This window comes from Podarcis liolepis, assembly GCF_965112155.1.
Source record: "Podarcis liolepis genome assembly, chromosome: 8".
Classification (NCBI taxonomy): Eukaryota; Metazoa; Chordata; class Lepidosauria; order Squamata; family Lacertidae; genus Podarcis; species Podarcis liolepis.
In genome coordinates, this window is record NC_139560.1 from 15965280 (window position 1) to 15983618 (window position 18339).

Here is an 18339-nt window from a genome sequence, read left to right on the forward strand (position 1 = left end):
ACCCACAGCGCCATAGTCTTGCCTTTATCTCTGCTTCTTTTAATTCTCTCTGCATTACACAGGTCCATTGGCTGAGGTAGACTTCTGAGTGACAGCATGCATTTCCACTCATCCTGGTACGCTTGTGCCACACTGCACACCATTGTGAGAAAATAACCACACCGAATAGAACCAAACAACAAAGACCTTGCAGCACCTTAAATACTAGGGGTTGTGTCCCACAGTAGTCCTAGTGAAATGATTAGGACTGATTTAGGTGCATTAATTTCGATGTGTCTTATTTAAGGGGGGTAAATAACTGAATACCACCTTTCTGACAGTAACAGCCATTTGCCAGTGGAATGGTCTACCTTGGGAAGTGATGGACTCTCCTTCCTTGGAGGTTTTTAAGCAGAGGTTGGCTGGCCACCTGCCATGGATGCTTTAGCTGAGATTCCTGCATTGCAGGGGGTTGGAATAAATGACCCTTGGTGTCCCTTCAAACTCTACGATTCTATGAACCCTAGCACATTTATTATTATGGCACAAGCTTTCATGGAGTAAATTGCCTTTCATCAGATGCATAAAATGTTATCCTGAGTTACAAGCGTACACTGGGGGGGGGGGGGGCAGAATTGTAAACAGTGTGACCAGAGGGAAATGAAATACAGAAAGTACAAGGATAACAAAAGCATTTGGGGAGCTCTTGCAGACAACCTGTGTATTTCACATTTATCCTGATTTTCTCGCACAAAGCTCATGTGCCAATAGTTAACCTGGGTTTGAATTTACACATGTTCCTGCCCTAGTGGAAAAGAGACGATTGTAACGAAATGGTTTATTGATTCACAACGATCAGTCCAGAAACTTTCTAGGAGGGCTACATTTGGCCTTGGGTGTGAGGTTCCTTGCTCCTGCTGGAGACACATTAGATATCTACATTTCCCCCCAAAACAATCCAAGTTTGTTATGGTTTTGCCATCAGCAGTGCTGTCTGATGATGGTCTCCTTGGCATCTTACCAGACATGCTTTTCTTATCAAGTAGTGTCAACACAGGTGCCAAAGTCACACATTGGCTGTCAATTCTCTTCGGTACAAGGTTCGAACTCCCAAGCACCTTGCATGCAGCTGGACTTTTAAATTGCTGTCATCCATTTTAGACCCACCATGGCTGCTCTGACGTTTAATTAATTCAGTGGTGCCTTAGAGCTAGCATGGCTGGAGTAAAGCTATTAAGGTAGACTATTCCCAGATGTTGTTGGGTCTCTAAAAAGTAATTTTAATGATTTTAAGGAATACAAAGATTCAGAATAACCATACAATGTGGAAGGCACTTAGTTCAAGAAATAATTAATACAGAAATATGCAATAGACGAAAGAAAAATTCAGGATGCAGGGGTAGGAAGGGTACTGATTAGGAGTTTATTTACACATTTCTTAACTATAAACAGAAAACAGAAAGATTTGTCTTGGATTTATGCATTGATAGAGAGCATATTGGGAAGGGGGAGGGAAGATTGTCATCTTAGAGCAACCATGGATCTGAATGCTGGTCACAGGTTAAAATTGTGCAAGTCATCCTTTACATAATTAATAACATCATAACATATTACAAATAATTTGTTTTGCCCTCTTGCTTCTCTTAAAGTGCAAGTGAGTTTTCCCCAATAAGGCTATCTCCCACGGTTTGTTGTACCAGGTTAAGAGGGTAGCCCCATTTAAATCTTTCCAGTGTTTGGTAATAATTCCACTGGCAGCGAATGTTGAATGAGACACCATCTCTCTGCAGTGTGCGGGTACATTTCCAGCTTCAGACAAACTGAGGTGGGGAAGTGACCACACGGTTAACAATTTAACTATTTCTTGACAAACTGAGTTCCAGAAGGGTTGTATTTTGGGAATCCACCAGCCGGTTTCAAACTTCCTGTACTAATGAGAAATAATTTGATTTCCCCCCTGAGTATTGTCATATGTCCTTTTCTTTTTGTTGCTGCTCAAAATGTTCACAGTTTACTCCCTTCCTTCCTTCCGTGGCTTCACTACTCTGCAGCCAGAACCCATTGCTTATTTCTGCCTTATTTCCTGGTCCAATGTAAGATCCCTGAGTAACTCTGTCGTCAGTCAAAGTAGAGTGACTGTCCCAGGGAGCAGATGAAGGGTAATGTGGAGGCAAGTGGTCTCTTCCCTGCCCTGGCCCTGTGGACTACCTTACATTACCTAAGCAAGCTGACTACGTCCAAGTGCCGTGGAAGACTGTGGTCCATCAATAGCATGGAAGCAAGATTCAACTGCCACTCAATCAGTTTTTGGATTGGGGTAGGAGAAATCACCCTTCTCAACAGGCAGCAAAATGTATTAAGCTGGTGCCAAAGCTTCAAAAACTTACCAGTTGCAAGTAATTGCACGACAGCTCAGCAAAAGAAATAAGACTCTCTGCCATGTGTTTATTTGCTTTGCTTCCATTTATGTAATGAAATCATGTCAGTTCTCTAGTTTTGTTTTTACTTGAAGTCTATCAAATGTAATGTTTAGTTTTCATTTTGATCAGGTGCAACTAGAACTTGATTTCCCCCCAGTTTCAATTATGTTTAGCTTTTATTTTATTCTGCCTATTACAAAACAACAAACCTTATGTATGTGAGATTATCTCCTAGGAAAAGCAATTTGGGGGCGAGGGAGATAATCACAACTTTGCAACTAATTTGGTTGTTACAGTGTCACTTCACTGGCCTGATTCACACTTAATGTCCAGCCATGGTTTCTTTAAAAGACCATGAGCTAACCACTAGTTGTCCCTCAGATGATCAAATAAACCACAGCTTTATCCCCATTTTTTGTTTTGTTTTCCAGCTGCTCTTGCCTTGTTCCTTTGTAGCTCAGTAAGGATCTGAGGAATGGCTAAACAAATCAAGAAAAGATGCTTGGATAGCACTTAACTCCAAGCCACAAGAGCTAAAACAAACCAAGGATTATAAACCAACAACAAATAATGGCTTCAGAGAAGTAATTTAACAAACCATGGCTTAGCATTATGTGCAAACTAGGCCATTTTATGACGTACATTTAGGAAAAGAGAAATAGAATTTTCGCCCAGCCAGTCCCTGACAACAAGAGATTGGCAGTCTTGAACTAGGCCTGCATGAGACAAAAGTGTGACTTACTCTGTGCAAAATACCAGTCTATGGCTTTGGTGGTCCCACTAGAAATCTAATGAGGGTTGCAGGATCTGTTGGGAGTGCTAATGCTGTGAACCTTCCATCATACCCTCAGTATGCAATTATGTGCAAATAAGCCTTATATTTAGTTACCTTCTAATGTGAGCTTAAGTTGGGGAGATAGCAGCACCCTTCTCACTTCAGTTGCTATCTACAAATACACACTTGTATATTGGATGGGTGGGGCTGGTTGTCTATGCTGCATTTTGGATCTGCTCCGTAGATATTATGGTCCCCCATATGCTAGTTGTTGTAGTTTATATTGCTACTGAAGAGGATAGCTTGTGGTTTATATTGCTATTTAAGAGGATATCTTATCTAACCGTTCTGTGCTGCTCTAAAAATTTAGAATTTTAATTCTATACACATCAATACTTACTAATACCAAGGACCACCACACTGGTTGTGTCCACTCCGCTCTATTTCCAAAACATGTTTAACGTCACACACAATTCACAAACTCGTCACACCTAAACAAGAGACATCCTGTGGTTAAAAGAACAAACGCAACTAGCTTTTTAGGCTAAGCTACACTAGGCAATTGACAAACCCACAATATGTTTGTGGGCAATTTTCAGCACCTCCTTTCTCTAGAAGTCAATCGGCCCCATTCTAATTGCCTCAATTTAGGACGGTTATCTGTGCTAGTCATCTTCCATTTTTGCCACAAACAGCCTTGACTGATATGATCAGAGGCTCACGAGAAACCAAAAGAGGAGGCAAAAATCCTCTGTTTTTTATAGCATCACCTAGCCTTTTAAAAGTCTGAAAATTATTATTAACGTTGGTTCTTTCATTTTGGTGGCTGCTAACCAAATCCAAACCAAATATCTATATGTACATTTTACAGCAGTCCACAAACATGCTACACGTTAAGTCATACTTACCCTTCAAAGTATTCTACACCACCTGCATCACAGTATGCTACAAGTACATGCAAGGAGCTGTGTACCAAATGTGATCCTGCAAACTCAAGCCATAGTAGCACTTGAAACATGCACAGACAGCACAAGTATTTGCCATCACTTATCCTTCCCACACATCCTTCTGCAATAGGTAAGTCAATGCTCACAGTTACAGTTCTGCAAAAAGATGAATTAAGACAGTAAGACAATCACATGCTGAAGACCACAAGCCAGTGTGTGATCCCATTCCCAAATAATGTGCTCCATTTGCAAGAGTGAATCCAGCTGCTAGAGTCAGTAAGGTTTTTAGGAGGAGGTACATGCCACAAACTTTCTCCAGCAGTGAAAGCAAGCAGGAAATGAACAGTCAGTATCTGCTGAGCTTTCTGGAGTATATTTCTAGTTGTGTATCATGTTTGTCAATGCAACAGGTTTCACTTTGTATGTGCTGTGACAGTCTGCCCCCATGTGGCTTTATTTGGGCATAGAATGAGACTGAGGAGTGCCTTTCAAGAGGGGTAGGTAATGTGTGGTCTTACAGATGTTCTCAGGCCACTCTATTCCTTCCCATCAGCAACCCTGGCTGGGAGAAGTAAGAACTGAGGGTTCAACAGCAACTGGAGGGCCAAAGATTAACTATCCCTGCACTATAATGGTCTCCCCTTGAGAAACAGAAGATCTTTAGTGAAGGACAAAGGGTTGCCAAGTTGGTCACAAAGGGTCAGGCAGTTGCTATTTGCCTCAACAGTGTGGCTAGGAAGGGCACAGCAATCTGCAAGTGGGCAGCAACAAAGGAACAGCAAGACACTTCTGCCCATCCCAAGGCTTCCCTTGTTGCTTTCACATCTGTGTGACCACCCCACAAGGCTAAGCTGTGAGCACTGGAGGCCATGGATGCTTTGGAACCCACTATAATATATTTGTGGGGCTGAGGCCCCACAAAGTCAACGGGCAAAGTTGAAGCCCTTTGTTGTGGGCACCCACAAACTTCGGCGCAAGAGCTGTGAGCACCTGTCAAGAGAGGAGCCAGGAGTTGTGTCAGAAACAAGGCTGAAAAGACCAAAGGTGCTCCAAAGTTCCAGCCGAAACACAAAGCTATGGACCGTCCTTCCATTTAGGAGGATCCAGGGGCTAGCTTGAGTTTGGTGAGCCTGGGAATACTGTTCCGCACTGCCCAGGAAGACGATCCAATCTGCACCTCTGTGGCTCACCACAGGGGGAAGCTGCATGAAGAGCAAAACATAGTTCTTTATACAGCCTTTAATCTGCTCCCAAACTCAAAAGGAGAGGAAGTCTGGTGTGGACCCATTTAGAGATAATATATACTGCAATGCGCTCTACGTGGGTTTTCCCTGGAAAATGGTCTGGAAGCTGCAACACGGTTATTGGTTGCAGCCAGACAGGATCATGCCATTCCAATCCTAAAGATACTGCATTGGCAGCTGCTAAATCGCCAAGCCCTGTTCATGGTCAGCTGGCAATCTGGTTTATATGTAAACTCCACTGAATTCACTGGATTAACATTTGCATAAATATGCACAAGTCTAGATGGAAAAACCTTTTCCTTTTCTTTAAAAAAGCAAAAACCCTTCCATGCTCTTTTTTATTTTTGCTTGTGTGGTGCAAATAGTTAAAGATACTGTAAACTGCGAAGAGCATTGCGTTTTGAATACTGTAGAAATAGGAAAGCTAATCGCAAATAATCCAACACAGAATCAGAATTGTACAGTTGGAGGATACCATAGGGGTTATGCAATGCAGGAATCTCAACTAAACACTAGTGAAATAATCCTGGATTAGGTGTAATTTTTTTAAACAGAGAACACAGAAGCTTAAAATTTTACAGGGATTAAAATAAATAAAAAAAACCTTTCCTCCCTCCCACCTTCTATTTCACCGAACATGCACAAGAACCACAGAATCAACCCTTAAGTAAAAGCCGCGCGCTCAGTACACCCGCAAGAGCGCCAGCAAATTTTACCTTCGCGCCCAATCACAGCCTTGCCGCTTTAAGCCCCCTCCCACCTACCAATCAGACACGTCGAGCGTCAGGACCCGCCCACTCCGAGCGGTTTTTGGCGCGCTTTTGGAGCAGGCCTCTTTTCCCCCGCGCGCCGTTGCTAGGAGACGTCGGAGGAGGCCGTTATTTCCGTTACGGGCCGCACCCCCCGCCCCAAAACCGAGGATGAGGAGCCGCGAGGAAGTAGACGCCACCCTGCACGTCGCCAAGTTGGACCCGGCGGAGCTGCTCCCCGCGGCGCAGTGCCTCAGCTTCAGCGCCGAGGCGGCGGACGCCGGGGAGTGCCGCCTCTTGCAGCTGGAGCCGGAGCTTTGCGCCGAGTTGGAAGCGGGGCGGAGGTACGCATGCGCACGCTGCCGGGGGGGGGAAGAGAGCGGGTAAAACGGTACTTTCTAGCACTCGACTCTGTGGTTGGGCTTGGCTCTAGTCTACAGCGACCCCAGGCGGCTTGGAGGGTTAATAGCATTTCCTAGGGAGCTCCCACGTGGAGAGCTCATCACGGTTTTTATACAAGTCCAGAGACACCCCCCCCCTCCCAATCAGGATGACTGGCTTTTCAGATTTTGGAGCAATAAACATTTACCGCTTGAAAAGACCGCTTTGAAAGTGTGCCCCACTTTAACTGACAGCCAGTTTTTTTAAAAAAAAAACATTTAAAACTTTTATTAAACTTATTTTATTATTACCATTATGCATTAATTTTACCCAGTCTTTTCCCCCTGGTGGGATTCAAGGCTGGACTACAGATGAAAACAGAGAAATACCGTACCTGCCTTTATGTCAAAGCAGGATGATCAACATTTAGAAATTGTGGGTTGGAATGCATTCATGTTTTATCAGATTGCTCTTCAATAAGTCCTGATGGTTAGTGACTTCCGTTGGATGCATCCTGTATGCAGGATTGTAAGCATTTATACTTCTGGTTACACCTTAGTGGATTGCAGAGTGGTGCAGCCTTAGACTTGCAGGACATATTTGTACAGTCTGTATGCACAACAAAGTGTACTGAAATAGCAAAGACTTGTGGCCTGCCTTATTGTCTGCACTTCTGGGTTGTTAAAAATAACAACAACACAGTGAAGCATGTGTTGAACTAGGGCCCAAATGTTGTGAATCAAATGGGGAGAATGAAGTTAGAGTTTGGCTGGGTTTTTTGCTTGCTTGTTTTTATCATTGAGCAAGTCAGATTCGCTGTTTTTATACATAACATCCTGATATATAGTAACATTAGTAACAATTGAAACCTAGCATCCATTCATTATTTTAAAAGTTTGCTTGCTATTCAGAAGTAAATGCTGCTTTAAAAACCCAAACAAACCATTGCTACAGTGACTCTGTATTTAATTGTCTTATTTTGTTTTGTTTTGCAGCCTGGTGATCCGTGGAGACCGCGATGAACATGCTGTGTTATGCAGTAAAGATAAAACATATGACATGAAAATAGCAGATACCTCTAATACATTGCTTTTCATACCTGGCTGTGAAACTCCAGAGCAGCTTGGTATAAACAAGACAGCTTCTAATATACTTTACACTCAGGTATTTTGTGTGTGAGTGAGAGAGACTTTTCTGAAGCCAACTGCAAGTGGCTAACTATCTTTGAAATGTAGGTTCTAACCCATTCCCATTTATATATTCTTTAAAAAACCTATCACATTCATATCCTTCCTTCCTTCCGTGGCATTCAAAGTGGTTTATAAGGGGTGGTCCTGTCTTATGCTTAGTGCAATTCTATGATTTGGGTTAGCGGAATAAGAAGGATTGATCCAAGATAACCTAAAAAAGTTAATGGTTGAACAGGAATTAGAACACAGGGCTGGTATTGGTGGTTGGATGACCCAGGTGCCATACATAGCATTATCCCCCCCCCCCCCCCCATTTCTAGCTGCATAATTTACAAGAGTCTTACTTCTCTTAAAGAAAAAGTGTATGTGACATAACACTAGCATGAATTCTTTTCCTATTTGAAAGTTGCAAGACCATGAAGCAGATACAGGAGTTTTTGTGGCGCTGCACATTCATAGGGCAAGTCCTATTTGTCTTTCATTGGCCACCTCCCAAATGCAAAAAGAACAGGATGGAGGCACGGAACCATAAATAATGCAAAAAGGAGAAATGTGCTCTGCAAAAGGGTCTTCCCTACAGTACCTGCTAGGCAGCAATGTTTGTGCAAGCAGCTTCAGCTGTTCTACAACATTTTGAAGTTTTAAGATTGCTCCCACAGATGGAACTTGTGTTCTGCAACACATTGAGCTTATAAATTTTCTTAGTTGTTGCTTTTGGGAACACGTTTCTCCTTTTTGCATTCATTCTTCTTCTCACCACCTCAATGGCTACCCTCCGTTGGAAACTGGAAAGGTGCCCTCCGAAGGAGCATCTAATATGCCAAACAGAGGGGCATCCTGATATTTTCATTACAAGGTCTGATGCTGATCAGGGGATCTCTGTCTGCGACTGACAGATTTAAATATTAGTCATGGCAAATTCCAATTAAGGCTATTGCTATAGATTGCAGGCTTCTCCAACAATTACTGGGAACTAAGAAGATGCCGACCTAAGTTAAAGAAACTCAAGAAACTTCTGATGGAAAATCCTTATGAAGGACCAGACAGTGAAAACGAGAGAAGTTCGACTAAATCAAAGGTAAAAACGGGAGAGGAGTTGGTGGAAAAGTTTCTTTGGCATCAGCTTTTAAAAAATGCATAGTTTAGATTGCTCTTGTGAAAGAATAGAAATGAAGCTATTAAATGATTGCAAGGTAATGAGTGTAACTGGTGAATATCAAGTGATATTAAACACTGCCCTACCTTACACCAATCCTGTAAGGTAAAAGTGTGTATTATTCTCTCCCTGTTGGTGGAAGTGAGCTGAGTAGGAAAGGAGAGAGACTTGGCTAAGGTCACCTAACGAGCTCACAGCAGAGATGATCTTTGAATCCTCTGCTTCGTCTTCTCTGTTACCCAATGCTAGTTCTCAAAGGCTTATGTTTCAAAACATAAAGCTAGCTCCAAGAGTACCAGAAGGTTCATTCCTTTTGGCTTCTCTATAACCAATAGATTAGTGGATATCGTGTTCAAGAAGATGGGAATCTACTTCTATTTAACACATAATTCAAAACAATTAAGGTGGCCAGAAAAATTATATTTTGAAGAGTTTGAATTACTTCACAAATCTTAAAAATAAGTTGATGGGTTTTTTTCCGTTTCCTCTTTTTGACATTGTTACTTAAGTATCTGTCATTATGATAAGTGAGGCATGTGCTGAGATAGGACTTGTATGCTGCAAGCACTTGGGATTGGTGCAGTGTATGCTTGTCCAGTTTGAGAGTAATATACATTATCTCTCTTTCCTACACCCCGTTCCCACTGTGGGATGTAGCATTATCAATGTCAATGGAGATTCAGGGTTGTATCCAAGGAAATGTAGTTGTCCCATTAGTGCAAGTACTTTCACCTTCCCCACATCCCTCTCAATATGTTCTGGGGTTTCCCCAACCTAACAAAAGAGAAGGGGGTGGTCACAAGAGGAGAAGAAGTCCCATTGCATGCTAACAGTATAAATTCATTGGCTATAACCCTTACAGACAGATAGTCATAAAGTCTAGTATGAGAATAAATATTGGCTTAATACTTTTGTGTGTCTTTTACAGTACACAACAGAAGAGTTACTAGATCAAGTCCAAGCAAGTGAGGAAGAAATAATGGATCAACTGAAGGTTCTAAAAGCATGCCAAATTGAAGGTATTTGGAGATAATCTGGAGCTCATATTTTTAATGTGGGGGGGTCTATTTGCATTGTTTTCTCCCTGTCTCTTAGAATTCCTTCTTATCTAAAGGTTTCTGAGCTTTAAAGGTTGATTTACTTGATTCTACTGTATTGCAACATGAAAAGGAGTGGATTAAAATTACTTGCAAGGATTTTGATGGATAATTATGGGCGTATCTTCTTTTGACTGACCACGGTGGCTATGGTGACTGTAGGAAGCTCTCTTTTCCAGAAAAGTAGCACAGCATCTTCTTATTCCTACTCTAGCCTACTTTCCTCAGTTTTTATTAAAAGCCAATTTTTGTGCTCTGTTTGTGTGGCACTCCATTTTTCAGGACAGAGGCTGTGCAGATAAGATTGGGTTCCATTTTCAGGGGCTCCCATTGAGTTCTATGAGACAAAGTAACAGGCTGTAATCTTGAACACCATTTGGGTGTGCATGTAGAGGAGCACATGTGTGTGTGTGTGTGTGTGTGTGTGTGTGCGCGTGTGCATAGAAGAGAACCTTTTTTTGGACAACTATGCGAAACAAATCTGCTGTGTATGAATTGTCCCCGGTATCATAACAATGGGTACTTGGCTAGCATGTGACAAGTGCCTCTTGTTTAAAAAGATGTGGAAGATCATAGTCTACTTTCCATAGAATAAGTTTTACCATTTCTGCTGGTTTTTGATTATGACCTTGCTTCTCTGCTTGGCAGGTTGTTGGCGGATTCTAGACTTTGATTATGAGATGAAATTGTTGAATCATGTGACGCAATTGATATATACAGAGTCCTGGCCATTCAGCAAGGTCCCTTTAAGCATATGTCTTCAAGAACTTGGACCTTTAGAGCCCAAGTAAGTTCTTTTGTTAGCCCTTGCATAAAAATGTAAGGTCCAGAATTTTAGTCCAGCATTTTAGTCCAGAATAGAAGGGTCCACCCTCACCCCCAGTTTTCGTTCCGAAGGTGCTCTTGTTCTGTTGGTTATAACAGCTCCATCCTCTGGACCACTTCAGATACATAAAATATCAACAGGTGCTGGAGGGGATGTTCAGTGGAACCATTGCTGTCAACTTTCAGATTTGAAAATAAGGGATCAGCAGCCTCAAAAATAAAGGATCAGCAGCCTCACCTGTCCCAGGGACAGTCTACGGAATATCTAACAATCCGGGATAGCAGGGGGAAAAGGCACTGGAATAAGATAATTTCCTGCAAAAAAAGGGAAGGTTGACAGCTATGAGTGGAACATCAACACATGGGGATGCTTAACCCTATCCCCAATTATGCAGCTATGATCCCCAAACAGACAAAAAGAGTTCTCATTGGCATCATAACGAATGGAATACATGCACAGTTTCTGGCAAACAGTAGGAGAATGGGGAAAACCCAGTTGCTATTTACAAATTTAAGTACAGGTGTTGTTGTTTTTTCTATAAACCTGAAGAAATATGAGAATCAATTGAGATGGCCAAATTCTGTAACATATGGTAATATAATTTTTGTTCATATACTAAAAGTAGACAAAACATTTGTTCCAGGGAAATGATAGAACACATTCTTGTGAGTTATGGAAAGAGATACATTGATGAAGGTAAGTTAGTTCCATGAGTGCATGTTGTTTTAAAGTAATAATGTTAAAGCACCTGATTAAGTAGTTGTAGACAGGGGTTGACAAAAGTGAAGACAGTGTACCTGTTCAAATTTGAGTAACAGAAGCATTGTTGCCAAATTAGCTGTAATAGAGACAATCTGTTTCTTTATACCTATGCTGTGAAACACAGTTGCTGTTATGCAAATCTAAAATTATTGCCTAGAAGTTTAAACCTTCTCATGCACACTACGTAGGTCATTGTATCATCCAGTTTAAATCCAGTTTTGTGCCACATGCTTTGCTTGCAGCCAAGCCTCAGTGAAGGAGAAAACGGCATAGGATGAGGGAGAAGGAGAGTGGCAGTGGTTGGGTCCCTAACTTGTAGAGTCATTTTATTCTAAAACTGACAGCATACTCCCTGGTGAATATACATTGTTAGGGCACACTTACGATATATCCAAATTTGCCCAAACTGCATAATTTTAAAGTGACTGGGTTTTTATTTAAGAACTCAGATAAAGGATGGTATTTAATTATGTTTTACTGAGAGTGGACCCACTGAAATTAATGAACCTAATTTAATCATGTTCATTTATTTAAGTGGGTCTGCTGTGAGTAAAAATTAGTTGACTACCACCCATAATTTCTTGTGTTCTTAATACTCATTCCTAGGTGAGACTTACTTTGAAATGAATGAAGAGAAGATATGCAGAGCAACAGCACAGATGCTCTTACAAAACGCAGTCAAATTCAGTCTCGCAGAATTCCAAGAAGTATGGCAGCAGAGCGTCCCTGAAGGAATGACGACTAGACAGGACCAGTTAAAGGTAAAATAAAGCCAGCAATTTACATCCATGGAAACGTTGTGTGTCAGGTGTAGAACTGTGTTCTCAAGGCAGGAGAAAATGGAACTGCTCTTCAGGAGGAGACTCGCTGTGTTTGAGTGGATCAGGCCAGAGTTCAAAACCCACCTTTTATGGTTTTTGTGAGGATGAGGGAAGGTGAGGGCTGGGTTCACCAACCCTGAGCTCTTCAAAGTAAGAGCAGGACAAAATGCAATGTTTCTGTTTTCTATATCTTCTTTCAAGGGGTTGGCTCTTGTGGACAAATCATCCAGACCAGAAACCATTTCCTTCCTAAATGTTGAAGACTTACCAGAAGATAACCAGGAAAGATTTAACAGTTTATTTGCTATTAGGGAGAAATGGACAGAAGCTGATATAGCTCCATATATACAGTAAGTAATAAAAATACTGAATGTTACAGAATCACAAACATACCTCATTTTTTGTTTCACGGGGCACGATTCACCATGAATATCTTCATATCTTTTAATGGATTAGCTTCACTTTTTGCAGCATAAACTTAAGTCTCATTGCTTTCAAAGCTGTTCACAACCCAACTTTCTCATTTCCTTCTGCACCTTTCCCTGTTACTTTGTTCTTTGTTTCCACTGCTGTTCTTCAATCCGGAGTGTGTGGCATTTGATATGATGCACTGTAATACTAGGGATAAATCCATAATTTGATTTGGAGTGTTTTAAAAGTAACTGAAGCAAATGGTCCTTCTGTGTGGTCTTTGAAGTTGCATGAATAGTGCTTGTATTCTCTTTTTCAGGGACTTATGTTCAGAGAAGCAAACAATTGGTACGTTGCTGACAAAATATGCTCGTTCTTCAGTGCAGAATGGACTTAAAGTTTATAATTCTAGAAGACCCGTTTCATAAGAAGTAATACTGATTACTGACTGAAGAGAACATACAGATTGGTGGCTCAAATTTGGAATGGGGTTGTTGGGATTTTTTCAGCAATGGTTAAAATCCTAGGAATTTTCTGTTAATCATGTAACAATGTTGAATTGGAATTATTTTATAGATAAAACTGAAGTGTTTTGAAAAGCTAAAAATGCAGTGTACAAATACTTTAAATGTTCTGCAACTGTCTCTAGTTATTATTAAAACCTTATTCATAAAGCTGTGTTGGAATCTCAGAGGTAAAAATCTCTTGGATTTACGTATATTAAAGCATATAGTAGTATCATATTGTAATATGTAGAGGGGCCAGTAACAAAGCCTACTGAAAGAAAGAAATTGAGATATGTGTACATGCGGGGTGTTTATATATTTCTTGCCCCATGCACTGCAACCCATCTCAAGTCACAGAAGGCATATTAAAATCAAATTTTAAAACCTGCTTGTGATACAGGGCTGGGGTGGGATGAGAGACAGGTCACCATGCTATCTCTTTGGACTTGGCCAATGATATCTAAACAGGTCTTGCCCTATTTGTAGACTCCTTGCTGTGGATGAAACACGTTGGATGTGAGTTACAGCTAAAATGCTCCTGTGTAGCAGCACATCATTCATGCCCTGTCACATTTTAAACACACTTTGCACTGTGGCAGCATGCTACAGGTAATGTTGACTCGCATGCTAAGTGCATTTGAACATGACAGGGTGTTGACAGGTTTACATGGGTAACTTTATCCATGCCTCAGTACATGTGTTACAATGATAGCTGTATGACAATTACAGGTTCAGGTGCAACTTGTTACTGTTTCAGGGAGCAATGATGGGAGAGGGCTATTTCCTTCATTCCCTTATGGGAATGATCAGCCTCTGTGGGAAACAGGATGCTGAATTTGATGGGCATTTAGTTTGACCCTGTATGCAAAGAAGGCAGACTCCGGCAGGTTCAGCGGAAGAGACCAATAGTGGGATCAAATGGTCAAGCAGGTGGTTTCTGCATGTGCAGCAGAGGGAAGTAAGGGGCAGATGAGGCTTATCAACCAGGGAAGGTAGGCCATCTAGAAGGAAGACACTGATCCTAAACCACTGGGTTAGATTGTGTATGGCTGCGTTAATGCAGCAATGGTTACCAGGGGGAGGATGTCAGCATTTTCATTCTCCTGTGATTGTTACATGTCTGTGTTTACATTCCATTATTGGAAAGTGTGGGAATGGAAGCCAGTCCTATCTCTTCTGTTGGATTGTACATTTGTACTATTTACTCTCTCTTGGAGAAGATGTGAGAGGACACCACGATTGCTTTGTCCTGAATATATTGCTTAATAAATATAACTTAGATGTCACACCTCATCGCCTCAGCTTCCAGCTTTACTCTGCTGTTTGAGTGTGCGCGTATTTTCAGATATGTGTCGCTGCTGAAAGTCCAGGGCTGCACTCCTCCCCCCCGGCACTTCCGACAGAAAAGGCTCAGGAGTAAACCCTACACAAATCCAGAGTGGTTAGATGGTGCAGATGTCAAATATCTTGCTCTGCTTTCCTTTGGACCACATCAGTGATGCCGAGAGGAGGGTCTTATCATTTGGGCAGCCTAGGACCTCCAGACACACTGCCTAGGCTTGCACCCTGGGAAGGTCACTTTGGTACTGGTAGTGCAGCGGTTTGACTTCATCCCCAGAGGCGCACTCCATTGTCCCGCCAGACGATGCCAACAGCAACAGTCTGATCTAGCAGGACTCTTGGCGTTTACATGGAAGGTTTATCCTTATGGTCAATGGGACGATTTCCTCTATGAAAGGGAAAAGGCACAATCTGCTCAGAAGCACATCTGCAAATCAGATCATAGAATGCTTCTCTGGGAAGCACTAGGAGTGCTGCTATATTCTATTTTGTTTCTAAATGCAAACAAAAATATTAATTTTGTTCCCAAAGGCAGCCTGAGGTGTTTTCTGTAAAAGAAAGAAGCCCAGTGCCGGAAAGTTACAAAACCTAGACATGCCCCTTCTAACTTAACGGAGGGTCACTAAAAAAAGCTCTGAAAATGAGAATTATTTCCCAACTGACTCCTCCGCCCTTGCTTAGGACAGCCTGAGGGAGGAATCACTGCGCCTGCGCGCGAGCGCTAAGCTTTTCCGGCAAACCAGCTTCAAGCTTCCCAACGGGCGCGAGCCGCTTCCCCAAAAGCAAATCCAGGTCGTCGTGGTAACGGGCTCCACCAATAGGCGGCTTCGTTTCGCTCCGCATGCGCATTCTCGCCTATGTGCGTACGCGTGAGGTGCGGCCTCTTGATTGGCGCGCTGACGAATGCGAAACGGGAGCGCGAGGGGAGAGGTGGGGTTTAACAAACCTGACGCGTCGACGACCTTCCCGCCCACTTTGACGTGAGGTCAAAGGTTGCGAGCAAAATGGCGGCCGCCTCGCCAGAACGGAGCCGCTGATTGTGTACTTGGAAGCGGGCCTAAGGGGAGCCGCCGGCCGTGGGGAGAGACGCCTCGCCTCCTGGGAGCCGCTGTCCGCCCAGACTTCGCTCTCAGGCCCCGGCGGGACCCCTCTAAGAGGAGGCCCCCGAGCTGCAGCCGCTGCCTCCCTCGGACGTCGTTCTTCCTCACAGGACACCTACCGCCTCCCTAAAGCAACTCGCTTTTCATGAGGACTAGCGACGGTCCCCTCAACTAGGCAGCCGCGCCCGTGAAGAATCGCCCCTCGAGAGTTGAAGTTGCGGCAGCTCCTCGCCTCAGAACAAGCTCTCCCCCCTCGCCCCAAATTCCTAGTCGGAGCTTCAGTAGCCCTCATGCCCACCTCATTTCTAGCAACACATCCCCGCCGTGAAACGGGAATCCTCCTGGGAGACCCACAGGAAAAGCGCCCTCTTCCTAGACACGCTCCAAAAGGGAGCCGGCTCCATGCTGGCTAGATACCCCTAGACCTGACCAGAAGCCCTGACAGCTGCCAACGCACCTGCTTAAACCAGATGCGACCTCGCAGATCAGGAGTCCCCTTGTTGGCATCGCCTTTGTAGAGAAAGGCTGTACCCAGCCCTGACTCGAGGAAGGGTAACTACCCATAGGATAGTTTGGGGGCAGCTCGGCAGCAGCCTCGGCTGCTCCTAGGTCCAGATGCTGCCCCCGCAAATTGGGAAGGTTGTATACTGCATTACCCCGGGATTCCTTCTCCCAGATAGAAACCTAGTCAGTAACCAGTTTTTGTTCTAAAAGTGCGTCTTATCAAGTTAGCCAGGAATCACTGACAACTGCTGTCGCTTCTTTAGTAAATAGACTACAAGACAAGAAATCTCTCTTTTTAAAAAAAGTTGTAAATAGCTAAATACCTACACAAAAAAGAGGGATGGATCTAGTTTGCTTTGGTAGGTCTTTAGAGGATTCAGAAGTTGTCATCTTTTAACCTGGGGTAGGAGAAGTTCTCTTTCTAGGAAGCATCCCCTTACCTTACTAAATGTCAGTAAGTTGCACAACAGATACTAAGTTTAATACATATATAATTCTCCCTAATTTAAGAGGTCAGTATTAGTAGGTTAGGTCTCCCGAAATCTGAAGTATTCACACTCCGAAAATGCTTTATGGGCAATGTTGCCTCTTTGGACATTTCTTTGGACTATTCTAAAATTTTCTGGTGAAAGATCTTTAATGGGAAGAAATCAGCCAAGAAAGGAAGAATTAAAGTTACCTTTGAAAAGACTGCTAATGAGGCTTGTGATGTGTATTTGATTTTCATCAAGGTTCAGTACTACTATTTATGATGAACAGGAAGAAAGGAGACAAGGGGTTTGAGAGCCCAAGACCTTATAAATTATAAGTATCTGCTACTGTTTCTTTTCTTATGACCATAGGTTGATGTTTGTAAACTGAAGCAATAGGCCTTTGGAGTCCAGAAAGCTGCAGATTGTTTAAAAAAACCTACATTGTGATCAGGAAACTGGAGAGAAATTGAAGTTACATTTTAACAACTAGTTTTGTAATATAAATCAGTTCCATTAAAAAGTGGGAAACTGCATTTTTGGTTTTCCCCTGATACATGTAAATATGTACAGTGCACTCCTAACTATTTCAACTTGAAAGTACGGTAAGTCTTGAATTCAGTGAGGCCTACTTTCAGGTACATAGAATTAGACTTGTGACCTTAGTTCCTTAGGCATCAAAATTTGCTTGGAACATGAAAGTACCATGCATGATCCACAAGCAAGTTGAACTGAAATATTTTTATGTAACAACAACAACAATGAAATACGTCTTCCATCGGCCTGGGTTGCCTCAGCCACTGTCAGTTATTCCTATTGGTTTGAGGCTCTTTAAGAATATATATTTTTATCTCAGCTTAACTTCTCATGTTATGCTATAGCATTGACTTCAGAATACTGTACTTTTGATACAGAAAATACTGGAAATTACCTACATTTGTTTCTGGTGATGGCTAATTGTGATGTGAAGTGCCAAACAAGCTGAGAACTATAGAGGAAAAGGGGTGCTAAAACTATTGCATGATTGTAGTTGGCCTCTTTAGGTTGGAATTGCTGGGGTAGATGTGTTTTAACTAGAATCCCACCCAGGAGAGAAGCTTCAGTTGTACATGTCTAGCTGCTTGAGTATATAATGGAATATTAGAAAATTTACTGATATTTCTGATCCCACAACTGATGTTATAAATTGTTTTCTATTAATGCAGATAATATTTTCTCAGTATATATAGACGGAATCTTCTCTATTTGTTGCAGTGTTAAATGTGGTGCATACTCACACATACAATATAGGCGTTGTTTACTTGATACCAGCTTGATACTTGGCCACTTATGGAGGGTGCAATAATTCTTTATGATGAAGTGCCCAGGATGGCCTGTGTCTAAAATCTGTTATGTGACACATGAGTGTAGGCAGACAGATGGTCTGATAACTTATTTTCTAGTTCTCTGCAAGCTTATACACATCAAGATCTTTATTTTGAATTTTTTCTTCCTTTCCCCAGCACAACCCACCAGGTGGTCTGTATCAACAACATAAATTTCCAGAGAAAATCTGTTGTTGTAAGTATACAGTGGTACCTCGGGTTACAGACGCTTCAGGTTACAGACTCCGCAAACCCAGAAATAGTACCTCAGGTTAAGAACTTTGCTTCAGGATAAG

The 18339-nt window shown here is 42.3% G+C and overlaps 2 protein-coding genes and 1 long non-coding RNA gene across 3 annotated transcripts in view; 2 read left to right on the top strand and 1 right to left on the bottom strand.

The window, feature by feature from the left end:
- Positions 1–798: 798 nt before the first annotated feature.
- Positions 799–6268, bottom strand: LOC310713237. Its single transcript, XR_014529128.1, has 2 exons — positions 6130–6268; positions 799–4277 (listed from the first exon to the last, which is right to left on the bottom strand). It is a non-coding gene; the product is annotated as an uncharacterized lncRNA (long non-coding RNA).
- On the top strand, positions 6145–14557 carry DSCC1 (DNA replication and sister chromatid cohesion 1). Its single transcript, XM_083516900.1, has 9 exons — positions 6145–6458; positions 7491–7659; positions 8629–8763; positions 9770–9860; positions 10587–10725; positions 11408–11460; positions 12133–12287; positions 12549–12697; positions 13078–14557. The coding sequence occupies exons 1-9, from the start codon at positions 6286–6288 to the stop codon at positions 13184–13186; spliced, it is 1173 nt and encodes a 390-aa protein (XP_083373026.1). The 5' UTR covers positions 6145–6285; the 3' UTR covers positions 13187–14557.
- Positions 14558–15577: 1020 nt separating this feature from the next.
- The window catches only part of TAF2 (TATA-box binding protein associated factor 2), a 65624-nt gene continuing 62862 nt past the window's right edge, over positions 15578–18339 (top strand). The window contains exons 1-2 of the mRNA XM_083516552.1: positions 15578–17013; positions 18185–18239. Coding sequence (XP_083372678.1) covers positions 16958–17013; positions 18185–18239 — 111 coding nt within the window. The 5' untranslated portion in view covers positions 15578–16957. The remainder of the gene's footprint in view (positions 17014–18184; positions 18240–18339) is intronic.

What these genes read in the sequence shown, in the direction of transcription:
- DSCC1 (XM_083516900.1), top strand. Translation starts at nt 6,286, where the DNA reads ATGAGGAGCCGCGAGGAAGTAGACGCCACCCTGCACGTCGCCAAGTTG. An exon ending in AAAGAGATACATTGATGAAG is followed by an intron (nt 11,461 to 12,132) that starts GTAAGTTAGTTC and finishes ACTCATTCCTAG; the next exon opens with GTGAGACTTACTTTGAAATG. An exon ending in GATATAGCTCCATATATACA is followed by an intron (nt 12,698 to 13,077) that starts GTAAGTAATAAA and finishes TCTCTTTTTCAG; the next exon opens with GGACTTATGTTCAGAGAAGC.